The sequence below is a fragment of the Nymphalis io genome, chromosome 27, assembly GCF_905147045.1.
Source record: "Nymphalis io chromosome 27, ilAglIoxx1.1, whole genome shotgun sequence".
NCBI lineage: Eukaryota > Metazoa > Arthropoda > Insecta > Lepidoptera > Nymphalidae > Nymphalis > Nymphalis io.
In genome coordinates this window covers 884,870-901,262 of record NC_065914.1, presented here as the reverse complement: position 1 = coordinate 901,262, position 16,393 = coordinate 884,870, and the positions used below count along the sequence as shown (strand labels likewise).

The 16,393-nt window shown below is 35.8% G+C and overlaps 2 protein-coding genes and 1 non-coding gene across 4 annotated transcripts in view; 1 reads left to right on the top strand and 2 right to left on the bottom strand.

Moving 5' to 3' along the window:
* The window catches only part of LOC126778704 (fatty acyl-CoA reductase wat-like), a 32,031-nt gene extending 24,783 nt beyond the window's left edge, over window positions 1-7,248 (top strand). Inside the window, exons 4-15 of the mRNA XM_050502322.1 lie at window positions 1,442-1,557; window positions 1,930-2,052; window positions 2,199-2,383; window positions 2,642-2,725; window positions 3,004-3,113; window positions 3,192-3,277; window positions 3,650-3,765; window positions 4,052-4,174; window positions 4,256-4,375; window positions 5,042-5,232; window positions 5,873-5,939; window positions 6,577-7,248. Of these exons, the coding sequence (XP_050358279.1) occupies window positions 1,442-1,557; window positions 1,930-2,052; window positions 2,199-2,383; window positions 2,642-2,725; window positions 3,004-3,113; window positions 3,192-3,277; window positions 3,650-3,765; window positions 4,052-4,174; window positions 4,256-4,375; window positions 5,042-5,232; window positions 5,873-5,939; window positions 6,577-6,679 (1,424 nt within the window). The 3' untranslated portion in view covers window positions 6,680-7,248. The remainder of the gene's footprint in view (window positions 1-1,441; window positions 1,558-1,929; window positions 2,053-2,198; window positions 2,384-2,641; window positions 2,726-3,003; window positions 3,114-3,191; window positions 3,278-3,649; window positions 3,766-4,051; window positions 4,175-4,255; window positions 4,376-5,041; window positions 5,233-5,872; window positions 5,940-6,576) is intronic.
* Trnav-uac (transfer RNA valine (anticodon UAC)) lies at window positions 280-352 on the bottom strand. The gene has a single exon. It is a non-coding gene; the product is annotated as a tRNA-Val (tRNA).
* A 494-nt stretch (window positions 7,249-7,742) lies between the features above and the next one.
* LOC126778700 (uncharacterized) lies at window positions 7,743-13,935 on the bottom strand. Of its 2 annotated transcripts, XM_050502318.1 has the most exons (3): window positions 13,798-13,935; window positions 8,459-11,937; window positions 7,743-8,230 (listed from the first exon to the last, which is right to left on the bottom strand). In XM_050502318.1, the coding sequence occupies exons 1-2, from the start codon at window positions 13,805-13,807 to the stop codon at window positions 8,465-8,467; spliced, it is 3,483 nt and encodes a 1,160-aa protein (XP_050358275.1). In that variant the 5' UTR covers window positions 13,808-13,935; the 3' UTR covers window positions 7,743-8,230; window positions 8,459-8,464. The 2 variants fall into 2 exon arrangements, with proteins under 2 accessions (XP_050358275.1, XP_050358274.1); XM_050502317.1 differs by having other exon boundaries at window positions 7,743-11,937.
* Window positions 13,936-16,393: the final 2,458 nt, after the last annotated feature.

The window sequence follows — 16,393 nt, the reverse complement described above, 5'->3', positions numbered from 1 at the left end:
TATTACAAATTAATGAAAATTATAGGAATCCCATACAATATCCGAATAATGTCAAATATTCCTAGATTACATTTACCTAATATACTATGTGAAATTAAAACATTTAACATTAATATAACAATATAAGTTCCGTCTTGCGGTTCTTTTAGAAATGTTATGTAAGTCGGTATATATATATTTAGAATTTTCACTTTTAATTTATCAGGTTGGAATGAGAGATATTATTAAAATATCTATGTAAAAGGTATTTACAATAAGTCAAATTAAAAACAAAACGTGTGATTCCGGCCAGGATCGAACTGGCGGCCTTCTGCGTGTAAAGCAGATGTGATAACCACTACACCACGGAACCGTTGAAAACATACACAAAATAATCGTAATGATTATATACGTTATATAATATACTTATTAGCATACGTTTCTAATTTATTAAATATAAAATATATAAATATCTACAGAATTTTATTATAAAATAGATTGAACGCTATGAATGTTATTATAACTTTTATTATTACTTTTAATGTATACAATACCTATCTAATTAATGCTATTGGCCTTGTTTTAATGAAATTAATAATTACAGTAAAATATATTTTAATTAATATAACATTAATTTAATGTATGTCAAGTTTAAGCAAATATTAATGAAGAAACACTTTACGCAAGGAAGTTTTACAAGCACATTTGGATCGTCAGTAGTAACTCTCTAAGTTACAGTAAAAATTAACTACTATAAAAATAACTATGATATTATTAATATAAATTATGCCCGGTATTGAGATAAGTGATTGATTTTATATTCCGACTGGGGAGGTGACCTGACATCGTATGGAAAATTAAGATTTTGATGAAAAAAAGGTAGTCCTTGCGTAGACCAGAAACAACGGCGTTACTCAGTAAGAACTCACTTAGCTTCTCACTGATGTAATGGCGACCGGCGATACGCTGTGTTGATACAACGTATTATACTTATGATAATCGATGTCGCATCACTTTCCGATTTTAGGATCGTTTGCTGTCGGTACTTTCGAGATTGTTCTTTCAGAATATCTCTATATAAATTATAATATAGATACTGGTCTTGTCTGTGTTTGTTCTCACCAGTCAACGTGTCAACAGAATTATTAACAACTCATATTTAAGATTATCCTTTTATTTCATTTGATAGTGATTATTGAATATTGTTAATCGAGAAAAACAATAATAATTATTGTTTATAAGATATATATTATAAGAAAAATAATATTGCTAATATTAGAATTTTCTTGAAAAAAGAATTAACTACTCTTTATTGTTAAAATAAGCGAAGCAATCGGCAGTTGGCAATGCACTGGTTTGTTGTTAATATATAGAATATAAACACGGCAAATATAATGTCACCCCCTACACATACATAACATTTATAAAGTGAAATGGTTTGTCACGTTTTCTGTTGTTTCAGTTTTAATTGAAAAGTTGTTGCGTTCGTGCGGCGACGTGGACACCATCTACGTTTTGGTTCGATCGAAGAAAGGCAAAGATCCAACCTCGAGGATTCACGACATGCTCGATGACTTTGTGAGTAACAGTAACTTTAAACGTAGCTACATAAATTATTACGAATTTAATATACAATAGTACGAAAGAATCTCTAATTTCTAAGTTGATTATAAAAGATTAAAAAAAAAGTGTAAACAATGCTAATACTAAATTTTCGTACTGCCTTCCACATGAAAATATTAAAATGTACAATATGTTTACAACAATATTTTGTATATTAATAATAATATATCGGAGATATTATTGATTCAGGTTCAGCGACAGCAATTACAGACAAAAATATATAATAAATGTTGAGAAAAATGTATTCTTGATTTTAGCAACATTGATATCACCCAAACTCCATTTTGTATGTTTTAAAAGTAAACTAAATGGAAGCTTATCTTTCAGGTATTTCAAAGGGCTCATGAAGAAAATCCCAAGGGTATCCATAAAGTAATACCGATTGTAGGAGACATGGAGCTGCCGGGTATGGGACTCAGTAAGGAGGATAGGAAAATGCTTATTTCTAAGGTAATATCATCTTAAATCTCAATTTCTATTTTAACCCACAACCATCGGTAAGGACTCACGTGTTCTAACCACTGGGCCATCTCGACCTTTTTCAGCATGCAGATATAAGTCAGCATAAAATTATTATTTTTTGTTTAAACTTCCAGGTAACAATAATTATAAATTCAGCGGCTACGGTAAAGTTCGATGAGAAACTGTCGATATCGACGGCCATCAACGTGAAGGGGACTGTGGAGGTGATCAAGCTCGCCAAGGAGTGCAGAAATCTCAAGGCGTTCACCCACGTGTCCACCGCTTACTCGAACACACATCTTAAATACATTGAAGAAAAGTTAGTTGGATTATGTCTTTATACCGAGATGATAGAAATACAATTGGTAGGTCTTTGTGCAAATTAGCCTACGCGGGCTATCCATAGAAAAATCCCAAATAACGCAGATTGTTTTTGTCGTACCGTACCGTACCTACAGTGACTTGCGTATAATGCTGACCCTGATTGAATAGATGTGCACCTTTGCGCAAACGCGAACAGCTCTAGTCATGGTGATAAGTACCTAAGTGTATAAGTTACATTTGTAATTGTTTTCAGAATCTACGAGCCTCCGATGACGGTAGAAGCGTTGGAAGCGATCGCTCAGCTGGATGAAAACTTAATTGAGACTATTTTACCAACGTAGGTTACAAAGTTGCGATATTTGAATCGGTTAATCAATTATTTTATGTTATTTGTATAAAATACAGGGATACATTTTTAATGACTTTTGAAACGGTCTTCTACGTACGTCTTTCTAGTATTCAGAGTGTAGATTCTTCATTAACATGTGAAGTTATTGAAAAACTTGTAAAAGTTTGCCAAGATTTAAATAGTCAGGTTATCAGACGTAATATTATAATGTAATCGAATTCATTTAAAATTATTATAGTAGATCATTTCAATACTTTTGATGTTAGGCTTCTGGGCAAGTGGCCGAACACCTACTGTCTCACGAAGGCGGTCGCCGAGGAAGCTGTCAGGATACACGCTGAAGGCATGCCGGTGTGCATCGTGCGACCCTCTATCGGTGAGTGAGAGTAGAAAATACGATCTTCTTCTTCTTTCAATCGTTCTATTATTTTTTAAAGTATAACTTTTCTTCCAGTTATTTCAACGTATGAGGAACCGGTTAGAGGCTGGACGGACAGTGTGTATGGACCCATGGGTCTGGTTATCGGCATCGGCACTGGGGTGAGTTCATATTATTATCATTGTAAATATCGAGAGATGAATACTTTGTTATACATCATTACTAGCACTACATGCAGGTTTCCTCACGATGTTTATTTTCACATAATATACAAACACAAATTAAGCACATGAAAATTCAGTGCGTGCCCGGGTTTAAACACGAAATCATCGGTCAAGATTCTTATCTTCTAAACACGAGCCATCTCGACTTACTGACGTAAATATTCTGAATGCAGCTGAAAATCACCATTGTAAACTTCAAACGATTCAAAGCAACTTATGAGTGATATTCTGCTGAACACCTGCAACTAGTGTTCTAAGGTGACCTAATCTACATTTCCCCCTATATCAATGACAATAGTTATGCAACAGGTTATACGAACGATGTACATGGACCTCAACAAAGTAGCAGATATGGTTCCCGTAGACCTCACAGTGAACGCCATCATCGCGTCCACGTATCACACCGCGAACTCTTTCAAAGAGAAGTAAGTCATACATAGTACAACATGTTGTTATCTATACCAGTAGGATAAATTCATAAAATGAGTTAAACTGTATTCATTTCAATTCAATTCATTGTTGTGATATATACTGGAATGAAAATACTATTGCTATGAATATTGTTGCTACTAATGTTATTGTTTTTCGTATTCTATGCGCTGGCGCAACTAATATACAATTAAGTTGAAATCTTCGTACGGTTTTTGTTGGTATTTGATGGTGCGCGCAAGTCGTATTTGAAAATTATAAGAAGAAAATATTTATTTTCAGTCAAACGTCCGACATACCGGTGTACAACTTCGTGTCAGGAAGCCAGAACCCCATAACTTGGGGACAGTTTATCGAATACAATAGGAAATATGGATTACAGACTCCAACTATGAAGGCTGTCTGGCAAGAAACCTTTTGTGTGATATTTATTTTATTAAAGTCTATCTTCTTTACGAGAGTTCTACAACATATTTTATATTTCAGGTACTACGGTCTCAACCCGACGAACTCCTACTACATGTTTCAAATCTACAATTTCTTCCTCCATTATCTGCCGGCGCTGCTCATCGACGTGTACTGCGCGCTCACCGGGAAACGGCGAGCGTGAGTGTTACACAACTAGCGACACATTTTTATTGGTGGTAGGGCTTTGTGCAAGCTCGCCTGTTTAGGTACCACCCACTCATTAGATATTCTACCGCAAAACAGCAATACTCGGTATTGTTGTGTTCCGGTTTGAAGGGTGAGTGAGCCAGTGTAATTACAGACACAAGGGACATAACATCTTATTTCCCAAGATTGGTGGCGCATTGGCGATGTAAGCGAAGGTTAACTTTTCTTACAATTCCAATATCTATGGGCGATGGTGACCACTTATCATCAGGTGGCCCATTTACTCGTCCGCTTATCTATTCTATAAAAAAAACACACACGTAGTAAAGGGTAGAGGCCTTCTCCCCTCAAAGAGAAGGTTTTAGCTTATTCCATGACGCAATCAGTTGGGTGGACTTCATATCGACATATTAATTTTGAAGTGAAACTTCAAAAATGGTTATAAGATAATCAATAGGTGGATGAAAATTTAGAAAAAAAATTCAAGGATGCGTCACGTATAAGCATATTTAGTTACATGGAATGGATGAATCAAAAGATAGCGACGTAAACATGACGATAGAATAAGATAAATAAACATAATACATATAAGAGGCGAATTTATATTACATAAAAGCTTTTAAAAATGTTCAATAACGAAGTCATAAATTGTTTCAGGATGTTAAAGTTCTACTCTAAAGTTACAAAAATAGCCAAGATCCTATTTTACTTCTCGACACAAGACTGGCAGTTCAGCGACGAGGGCGTGCAGCGCATGTGGGCGCGCACCTCCCCCTCGGACCAGACCGTCTTCCCATTCCACTTCGGTGACATGTCGTGGGACTACATGGCGGAGACGTTCATACTTGGTATTTTATAACCCGCATAGCTCAGAGCTATTACAGTATACAGCACAGTAACTGTCTGTTAATGTCCTACTGCTGGGCTAAGGCCTTAAAGGGAGAGCCTTTTGAGGAGAAAGTTTGGGGCTTATTCCACCACGCTGCTCCAATGCGTTGATAGAATACAAATGGCATAATGTCAATGAAAATAGACACATGCAAGTTTTCTCACGATGTTTTCCTTCACCGTCAAGCACGAGATGAATTATAAACACAAATAAAGCACATGAAAATTCAGTAGTGCTTGCCCGGATTTGAACCCACGATCATCGGTTAAGATTAATGCGTTCTAACCACTACGCCATCTCGGCTATCCGCACCGCACTCCAATGCACATAAACTCCGCCCGCTAAGAGCGTCCCCGACGTCTGTCAGTTGATTAGTACTCGTGAAATCACTACATAGACAGACAGTCGGCATACCAAAGTAAAGATTTAAACAATATTGTTTACTATTTTATTTAAAGTAAAAAATTATAATATGAATAAGTTATACATAATTATAAAATCAAAAATGATATTTTTATTTCAGAATGATATTTTCGATGTTATTTAGCGCGTGATTTTTTGTAATATTTTCGAATACTAATGTGCGCATTTCCCGACAGGCTTGAGAGTGTACTTGGTTAAGGATGATCTCTCGACGTTACCGGAGGCGCGGAAGAAATGGAACAGGTATAATCATTGTTCACATTCATACGATGTTTAAGATTACTAATTGACATTTATATAATTCGATTTGTATGTTATAGATGTATTCATAGTTGTATTATTGTTATTATTAGTCTGTGTCTATTCCACTATATACGTATTAATTGTTATTAAATTAATTGACTGAGTGATTTTTATCCGTAATCCGTAACAGCCTGTGAATGTCCCACTGCTGGGCTAAAGGCCTCCTCTCCTCTTTTTGAGGAGAAGGTTTGGAGCTTATTCCACCACGCTGCTCCAATGCGGGTTGGTAGAATTCACATGTGGCAGAATTTCAGTGAAATTAGACACATTAAGGTTTCCTCACGATGTTTTCCTTCTGATTTTTATACTTTTGACATATTCCTAACAATATTAACGTGTCAAGTACTTCTTGTCAGACAAACAGAAGGATTTTGAAATTCCTAATAGTATCCCAGAGTTAGGAATAGCAGTATTACACTTTAGTACATAGAAAAACTTAGTGTGTGTGTGCTCTATAATATCTCCTACGCAGCTGGGTAGTCCCGACCGTATTACTCGAAATTCGACAGTAGTACATAATCCTTATTATTAATATTTATGCGATTGTTTTAATATTAGAACGAATACTCTATTTCAGGTTGTTCTATCTCCACCAGCTCGTCAAAATAACAACATTCAGTTTAGTAATTTATTTAATTTATATTCTAGTCACGAGTATATTTTCATACATAATGGGTTAAGTATTGAATACAAATTATATTAATAACTTATAATAAGTGTACAATAAAATGTTAGTTTAATTATTATAGGTGTTATATTTAAGATTAATTATCTTATATAGTTAGACGGCCTTGGAAACGTTTAGCGGGTGATTAGTTCAACAATGTTGTCTTCTTCTATCGAATATCAAATCAATAATGACAGAAAGAGTGAAATCTGTATTTAACTAAACAGCTAAGCGACGTTTGTAAATAAGGTTAAATGTCAAACAAACTTGTGGTTATGTTCTATGGGACAAATATTATGGCAATCGTCATTCGTGTCACATTGACAAGCTTAATTTAATGAGATATGTTATATTTATTTGTTCGACAATAAAATACTTTAAAAAAAAATAAAAATTATCGTTATAATTATTCGGCAAATAATGCATAAGTCGTTACGCAGCTACTGAACGATTTGAATGAACCAATTATTGTACCATAATGATCGTTAAGCTAACATTTTTATTGTATTTTAGATTATTTTTACAAGGGCAACACTGAGATTTTAATTCTGTGAGATTTGATAAAATGTATTGTGATTTGAGATTACAATAAAGTTCATTGTATTTATAATATTTTGTTTAAATCAAATTCCTTATTTTAGAAATGAAAACTCGGTAATAAAGTATAGACAACATGGACATGCAGACTGTTCTTTGAGCATCGGCGGAGGTGGGAGGGATCCGTAATAGCCTGTGAATGTCCCACTGCTGGGCTAAAGGCCTCCTCTCCTCTTTTTGAGGAGAAGGTTTGGAGCTTATTCCACCACGCTGCTCCAATGCGGGTTGGTAGAATTCACATGTGCCAGAATTTCAGTGAAATTAGACACATGCAGGTTTCCTCACGATGTTTTCTTTCACCGTATAGCACGAGATGAATTATAATCACGAATTAAGCACATGAAAATTCAGTGGTGCTTGAACACAAACTTCAAACCCGTTGAACCCACGTTCATCGGTTAAGATTCACGCGTTCTTACCACAGGGCCATCTCGGTGGGAGGGATGCGGGCGGGTAAATAATATATGTATGGACACATATTTTTCAAAAACTAGTGTTTATTTTCCATAGAAGCTGCTAAAAAAGAAATTAAAAAAAACAAGTATGTAGTGATAACACGTAGGTTTTTAAATTAATTTGTTACATTGGCTCAACTAATTTGACATTACAGCGTTTTTGCTTGTTTAGCACATTATCTACATATGTATGAAAACTGTTTGTCAAAGGTTTGATAAACAAATCATTAATTATATATATCGACACTCATTTGTTAAAAAATAGATGATAAAAAAAGATTTCTTCTCTAGTTTTATTTGTAAAAAAATGTCACATTTAAAAAAATAATAAACATAAAAACAATACGGCAACAGAAGTAAATAATGTACAGTTTAATAAATATAAACAAAATATTTGAGTGCACCTTTTGCAGTATAAAGCGTTTATTTATATTAAAAACATTTCATTCGGAGGTAACAGATTATTAGGACTGAACATTTTTTTATCAGCCCAAATATTGTTCACCCTCTCAGTTTTTTTTTTTATAGAATATGAAGGCGGAAGAGCATATGGGCCACCTGATGGTAAGTGGTCACCAAACGCCCTTAGACATTGGCATTGTAAGAAATGTCAACCATCGCTTATATAGCCAATGCGCGACCAACCTTGGGAACTAAGATTTTATGTGCCTTGTGCCTGTAATTACACTGGCTCACTCACCTTTCAAACCGGAACACAACAATAACGCAATATTAAACATAAGTTATCACTGCTTGTACCAGTAATGCATTTTAATTTCCACAGATCTGTGGTTCTGTATGTCCTTCAGTAATTCAGATTTCAAGGCTTTCTCGTCGTCATCGTAAATGTACTTCGGTAGAGATTGGAGCACGAACAGGTGGCCCGGAATGAAATCTTTGAAATCTAGAAAAACTTTTAGAGCAATCATTTTGTTTGTATCATTGAAATTAAAATTGTTAAATATATTATGAAACGCTTCAGCGAAAAGTATATAAATGGATGGGAAATTGTTTGAAACATCTTCCTTTAAGTACTTTACACAGAGCGCGCCCAGTTTCTGGGCGATTGCCTTGTTAACTGATTTGATTTTAGCACTATCGTCTTGGTCATCACCGTCTCCTTCATTTGGTATAAATGTCTCAGCTAATTTCATCTGCTCGTCATATAATTGTACATAGTCTAATGCCAGTTGGCGTGTCGTTATCATAACATAATTCTCTGTAATTGATAAATTCTTACGAAGTCGTTCGAATATATCCGTGTATATTGAAGTGGGCAGGAACATTTTCTTACGTCCAACTAAATCCTCGAATTGGTTATCCAGATTCATTAATATTTCTTTTAGATTGCACTTCACGTTGTAAACACCTTCGTGAGTTTTGTTCCACATCGCAAGCGAACGTTCCAATATTGGAACAAATACTTTGCGATAGCGCGCGATTTGTGCTTCCTCTGTTTTCGTGGAGAGTAAGAATACGGCAACCAAAAATTGAAATTCATATTGTTTTGTGCTGAAGTTTTCATCGAACGACTCTAGAAATATTTCAGCGATCAAGTCATTGTCGAGAAACTCCATGACGTCGCTCATTTTGTTTCTTAAATATTTCAGCAGGCTATCGCAGTTGTCTTTCGGAGGCAATGATTTCAGAAATCTGTAGCTCTTCATCCAAAACTCCGGTCTCACGCTCATCGGTACTCTTTCGACTTTGCTAAGCTTCGTGTATATACTTTTACTCTCTTCCGCCGTCAAGTTGTCGATGAACAGACTCAGTAGCTCCCATATCTCTCCAATAGCCGTTGGATCTTTTTCTTTACAAAGAAAGTCTAAAGTTTGGTTAAAGACAGCCGCTCGAATGCTGCTATTTTTATTAGTTTTCCAAATATCAGAAAACAATTTCTTCAGTTCGTCGTGTTTGAGTTTCGCAAACGCAACGCGGATACCGTGTTTCTGTAAAGACACCGGCGAATTTAGGAGCTCAGGCAGATGTTCGCGGGTATGTTTGGAACTCATGTTGTGAAAGATCGCATTTAATGAGGGCAGAGAAAACTGAAGATAATCTCCTTTGGCATACAATAGAATTGCGGCAGGTGACGGTTGAGGCCTCGCCTTATGCAGGTTAGATGCAATGTGCTTGCGAAGACTGAGCTCAAAGTCGTCAGGTTGAGTCCAATCAATTTTTGTGTCGCTTGGCACATGTTTTTGAATTAAATTCGAGAGTTCGTTTTTCGGAAGTAATATACATAGTCCAATAACTACGGCCTTGTGTGTATTTTTTTGGTCCAATTTGTCCACAAACAACTCTTTATAGCTGTTAGCTAAAGAATGAGACCAAAAAACGCGAACTTTTTTAAGGAATTGATCTACCAGTATATTGTCGTTCAGACAAAGGGATTCCACTTCCGCCTTGTACGACTCCAATAGCTCTGGGCCGTGCTTCAACGCGTTAATGCACGCTTCTTGAGAAGGACTCAAAATAATCGACTCTGCAAATAAAAGTTTCTTCCACGTTTTTTTAACGTTGTACAACACCGATATATCTACATCCCATTTATTCGTTTTGTTGATTTGAATTATTTCTTTTATTTTATTCAAAATCGTTGGAAATTCTTTAAGTTCCTTCTTCCAATCGACGAGAAGATTTAAAATATTTGTCAATAGTTCCACTGCCTTGGTGAGTTCCTTTTTGTTTTTTATTTTGCAATTGTCGATATTTGATTGTAAATAATTATATAAATATAGAAAAACCTTTTCTTTTTGTTCTCCCATTAATTTCTCCTGATGGCTCTTGAAAGTGTCGAACAGAAACTTCTTCTCGATAATGTCAGGAACGCTCTCGTCGTGGGTGACTCTGTACAGTATTATGGACCTCACGCAGTTCTGAACGAGCTTATCTGACTCACTGTACACTTCCATGCTACTAAACAAGTCGTTTAAGTATCCCCAAGTCTCCTTATCGAAGTTGTGCGTGTTCGTGTAACTAATCACAAGATTCACAAATTGTATTTTGAATTTAAATGGCTCATTGATGTGATTCTCGCGATAGTATTTCAGCAGCGAGTGAATGTTCTTCATATCCTTTCCAGCACATGTTAGCATTACTCCATACATGGCCGTTCTCTCTGTAGGGTTAGATTCAGTTCGGATTACTTTCTTCAAATCCGCAAAGGCAGTGTTGAAGGGCGCGTACGTGTACCAGCGGTATATATGCTGTGACGAGGAGTCCTTACATTTGAAATTTTCACCACAGTACGCGACGATATCGTCTTCTAAGTCTTCCTGTTTTTTGTCAATAAATATTTCTTTAACAAACTCGAATCTACTCTCTACGGGTAGACGTTGAACGAAGGGTTTTATTTTGTTATATGAGAACCACGAACGCATCTTTTCATTTTTGACATTCTTCATTATGAAATCTTTGATGTCTTCCGGTTTAATAAACTTCGCGAACGTCGGTATGTGGACGTACGCAGCATACTTATCGAGGTTCTTCATAACTCTCTCGTTACATCTCTTCATGATCAACTTCGTAGACTTGTGTCCAAACCTGGGAACGTCATAGCTCTCACACGCTTCGACAATGTCCAAGTATTTCTCCATGTTATTTTTTAAAAGGAACATCGTCGACGCCAGCGTGTCGCGTTTGTAATAAGACGTCACACCGTGCATGTACTTATACAGACACGTTATAGATCTCTCGCATAGCCTTACAAGCAGACGTCTCGGAATGTCGTCTGCATGTTTCTGTATAATATTTTCTATTAATTGTATAGAACAATTCGGCAACCACTTGAAAGCTACTTTTAAATCTCTTTCTATATAATAGTTGAAGAATTCTTCGACGCGCTTCTCATCTTTCAGATGAATTCTTATATGAAGAATGAGTTTGTTGAAACCTCTCGCCGTCATGTTCGGAGACAGCTCGTTGTACAGGTATGTGGGGTTGATGACGTGAGCATATTGTGGTTCGGTCACGAGCCACGTGGATCGTTTGATAGCTCGCGACACGTAGAGCATATCATCACATTGAAACACTTTGAGAATGTAGTTAACATTCCTGTTTTTGATGGCTATGTCGATTTTTAAGAGGTTACTCAAATCAGGTTCTTCGTAATCAATATCTGCAATTTGTTCTTGTTTCGTTTCTTTTACTAGTTTGTTGTAGTTCTTATATTTTTGTCCTAAAGTGTTGCCTTCTATCAGCAATGGCGCCATGTTTTCTGAAAAAACACCAATCTTACTTAAATTACAGAATTTGGTACACATTTCTAAGATTTGTTTTAAATGGACTGCTTTTTTAAAAGGTAATGACAAATCTTCCACCTGATGGTAAGTGGGCCCCGAAGACTCTCACACTTTGAGTAGGTCGGTTACAGTGCATAAAAAATAAAAATATAATGTATGACAATTTCCTTAGTCTAAGACTAATTGTCTATATATATCCCCTCCGCATTGGCCAATGAATTAATTTGTTTTATTGATATAAAACTCATTTAATACTCTGTAATACTTAATAACATGACTGACTAGATACTTGTTTTGCATATAAAATGAAGTATTAATCCAGTATAGTTATTAATTTATTAAAATATTTTACATCACAATGAATACCATTATCAACTCAAATTGCGATTAAAACCACATTTTTATTGGAGACTGATAGGAAGTCGAATATTGATAAAAATGACGAGATATTGGAGAGAACACAGACGTCTGTTACATCTCTAATAGATAGTAAATGATTTGTATGGCATTAGGTACCAGTGAAGTAATTAAAATACTTTTTGTATAAAGTTTAATGTTCTCGGCAATATAATAAAACATTTTTAATCATTATTTTGACACTATATAAAAATGTTTCGATAAGTTACTTTTTTTTAGAAGTAGTAATTATTATTAATTAAATAAATCGGACAATAAAAATATCATTCAACATAAAAGTGAATTTAAAAGAAATAAATTATATTCATTCTGTTGTTTTTGAGACATTTCTTATTTAGTTTAATATCAAATATATCTTTAATATTTAAAATATCAATAAAAATACTTTTAATACTTCATTTTATATTTAATAAATAAATAACATTATTACATTAACAATTACAATTTATTTGTGTTAAAAGCTACATATAACCTTATTCTTAACTTCATGCAATATAAAATCAAGTTATCTGTTTTTACTCAATAACAGATATATATATATATATATATATATCTACAAGATTAATTGTTTTAATTGGTGGTAAAGAATAATACGGAATTTTTGAGGCTTTATCAAGGTAGAATCTACAATATAAACAGGTGGTTGGTTATATTAAATTCAAAACTGTAACTTGACAAATCAAATGTGCTCATTTGAGAATACTTAAACAAAGATGTTTTTTTATTGTTTTTTTAAATATTATATATGATGCAATAGAATATAAGGCTTGTATACATTAAATTATTTTTATAATATTTATTGAATTGTAAAGATTAATGGAATTTAATAATAACATTTTATTAAATGATTTTAGATAGTATATTTTTATCATTTTTATCACATTATCTTATCACTATTTGAATAGATACTAAGCCGAGTTTGATTCTCCTTTTCCTTTGATAATACAATACTAATAAAATAGAATTAAGGATTTTTCTATGTTATATTGGAACTTGACGCAATGCTTTTCAGATGTTTAAAAATATCAGCTATTGCACACGATAAAGCTCGCATTATACGGAATCCTAAAAATAGGTGCACATTACAATCACACTAGTACAGATATACTTCGAAATTGTAGGCGTGGTTTCTTCTGCGCGATCAGAGAAGTAGGTAATATTCAAACACTTCACGTATGACAGAATATAATTGGTATGCTCTCAACTATAATATTATCACGCATAAATATCACTAAAATAAGTCGGAATCTATTGGACGCCCATTTTTAAATGCAAAATATATATATCAAATGCATTATTTTCTGACCGCTATTTATTATATTTTTCAAACAAATTAGATTCTCTATAAGTAGAATACCAACTAAGTTTCTAAAAAAAACATTGTGTAATATTAATTACGTTATTATAGTAACACTCACCAAATGGCATCAAGTTTAATTATATCTTCTGTTTTAAATGGCGTGTAATTATTGTGGAACACATATACTTGGTTTTAATCCTTAGTTACCGGCACTCAATATCGTATGCTACGTTTATCAACATTCAACTTGATTCAACAGGAATGATTCATGATATCATTAATTGTCAATCTCTAAAGCTTTCAACTCAGTGTTGCCGCTTAGAAATAGTTATCGTTTTACTTTAAATAATAAACGAAATATTCAAAAAATTAATCATCAGTTTTGTTCAAATATATAAAAAGTACTTAAATAAACTCACTAACAGTTGCTAAGCATTATTGTATTTTTTTAATAATGTGAATATTTAAACATGAAAGCATGCCATACACAAAAAAAATAACCTTGTACTGAACTTTAATACTATAGAAAAATAATAGGACAGCGATAGCTTTGCGCTGAGTTAAAGAAATAATAATTATAATATTTTATGAATGTCTAAAGTAAATTAAAATTACATTGGGATAATAAGTTATTCATATTTTCCGTAAATTTAAGAAAAATATTTTTATGTAGATAGCTCCAGGGTACATTCATACAGCAATGACGTAAATTTAGAGTAATTACACAGTTTCAAAAATGTATATGTATTTCTGTCCGTCGATTTGGTTTCTCAGTCGATCTCCTGGCATAACCCATGTATAGAGCCTTCTCGGATGTTGTTGGAAGCATGAGTTAGTTATCGTGAGGGAGTTCTTAGCACAAAATTGCAGCCACATTTCACCGCGCTCGTTCCGCTCTCACAGACCGTATCTTCCAACTATTTCTCTTAGAAGGTCGTCATTTTCTTTTGATCCTACCTAAGCATTGAGGTCCCCAAGGAGTAACATTATGTCTCTGTTGGGTACTAGTTTTATCGTGCCCTCCAGCAGTCTGTAAAACGCCTCTATATCTGCCTCTGACGACGATGATGTTGGTCCATATACCACAATTAGATGCATATGGCATGGCTTGGGTTTAGGCTTCACTGTCATTATCTTGTCGCTCACTGGGTTGTATCCTATGACTGCCTTATTTACTTTTTTTTTTTTTTTTATAGAATAGGAAGGTGGACGAGCATATGGGCCACCTGATGGTAAGTGGTCACCAAACGCTCTTAGACATTGGCATTGTAAGAAATGTCAACCATCGCTTATAGCCAATGCGCCACCAACCTTGGGAACTAAGATTTTATGTCCCTTGTGCCTGTAATTACACTGGCTCACTCACCCTTCAAACCGGAACACAACAATATCAAGTATTGCTGTTTTGCGGTAGAATATCTGATGAGTGGGTGGTACCTACCCAGACGAGCTTGCACAAAGCCCTACCACCAGTAAAAAACTTACTTTCTCGGAAACAGATAACTCAGACAACTCTGTTGCGGCTTTCGTTTTCAGGGCCCGAGTAGTATATTGTATGACCACAAGGTGTTTCTTAAAACCCGGATCCCCTCATGTGTGATTCTGGAAGTGCCAAAATGTCCAGTCGATAGTTCGGTTGTTCTTGGGCTATTATCTCCTTTTTGCCCGTCGTAATCTAGCCTCGGACGTTCCATGTGCCCAGTTTTATATTATTACAGACTTTGAGATGGTAGTTTAGCTGGTGATCGTTACCAGTAGCATTTACTCCACTCCGTGGCTGGTGATTCACATCGGTACGGCCAGTAGTATATTTCACACATTGCGACCTGGGAGGCGCCGTGGAGTACCGGCTTAGAATAGTACTCCCCCAATCTCATCCCGTGGGTGTCGTAAGAGGCGACTGAGGGACGGGGAAAAGGGGGGATGGGCAGCAGCGTCCCCCCTCCCATAAACATCTTACCCCCTACTGCGCTCGCCAACACGCCTGCCCAGCGCGGCGAGTATGGGCAAACCCCTCCCTTAATGGCAGATGCGCCCAAAAAAAGGCCCCCAGTTACCGGCAAGCCCGCTAGGCCCGACCAAGGTAGCGGTCGCGGTATCGGCAGGGCAGGGGGTGCTAAGAATCACCGGTTCACGGCAGGCTACCGTATAAAGCGACTGAAAATGGCAACGTATAATGGACGCTCGATGAGGCTGGACCATCACCTCGCCGAATTAGAAGTAGAGTTAAGTCATATAAACTGGCATATACTGGGGTTATCTGAAGTCCGAAGACAGGGGGAGGACACGATAACTCTAGAGTCCGGTAACTTACTCTACTTCCGCGAAGGTGATAACCTCTCCCAGGGTGGTGTCGGTTTTCTAGTCAAAAAGGATCTCATTAGCAGCATTGTGGAAATCAGTAGTGTGTCGAACCGGGTAGCGTACCTTGTCCTAAAACTTTCCGACAGGTATTCCCTGAAGGTTGTACAGGTATATGCGCCAACTTCGACATACTCTGATGATGTGGTCGAAGCGATGTACGAGGACATCGCAAAGGCCCTCAACGACACCTCGAGGGCCCACTACAATGTTGTTATGGGAGACTTTAATGCTAAAGTGGGAGTACAAGATAGCGGTGAATCGAAAGTCGGACCTTACGGCTTGGGCTGCAGAAATCACAGGGGGCAAATGCTGGTAAACTTTCTCGAAGCGCAGGGGCTTTTTTTGATGAA